Source organism: Plasmodium gaboni, chromosome 13 (assembly GCF_001602025.1).
Source record: "Plasmodium gaboni strain SY75 chromosome 13, whole genome shotgun sequence".
In the NCBI taxonomy this organism is placed as follows: domain Eukaryota; phylum Apicomplexa; class Aconoidasida; order Haemosporida; family Plasmodiidae; genus Plasmodium; species Plasmodium gaboni.
The window spans coordinates 1,372,684-1,373,226 of NC_031493.1; the positions used below are offsets into that span (position 1 = coordinate 1,372,684).

General features: G+C 24.9%; 1 pseudogene across 1 annotated transcript in view; it reads right to left on the minus strand.

Annotated features, from left to right (window-relative positions):
- Nucleotides 1-28: 28 nt before the first annotated feature.
- The window catches only part of PGSY75_1340100 (exosome complex component RRP42, putative), a pseudogene marked incomplete at both ends in the record, with an annotated part of 1,232 nt that continues 717 nt past the window's right edge, over nt 29-543 (minus strand). The window contains one exon of the mRNA in view: nt 29-543. Within this exon, the coding sequence occupies nt 29-543 (515 nt within the window).

Below are 543 nucleotides of genomic sequence, written 5' to 3' on the forward strand. Positions count from 1 at the left end.
AATATTTTTGTTGTTGTTTACAACTTTGTTACATATTTGCTTGTATTTTATCCAAGGCTTGATGAATTTTTTCAAAAAGTGTATGAGAAATTTTAGAAGAATTTTCAGTAATATTTAGAATGGAAGATATTTCCATGGATATCCCATATAATTTATGGAATGCTACACATTTGCCTTTAGACGTGATAGCAACAACAAAAATATTTTCTACTAGTTCTTCTTCTACTTTAGACATATCATAAATATATTTATTATTGATTTCTCCAATTGATATACATATAGGTATATGTTCATAAGGAAAATTAATATGTTCATTTTCAACAATTTCTAATTGATAATCTTTATTTGAAATTTCATGGAATGTATTTTCTTCTTCTATTTCTTTTTTTGGTTTGACAATTGGAAAAAATGTATCTTTTAAAGCTACATATATGGCTATACTAATAATATCTAATAATCCACCTCCAGCATTTAGAACCATAACATTTATATCAACACTCCAAGCAAATTTATTTGGCAGGATACATAATTTTTTTTTACAAC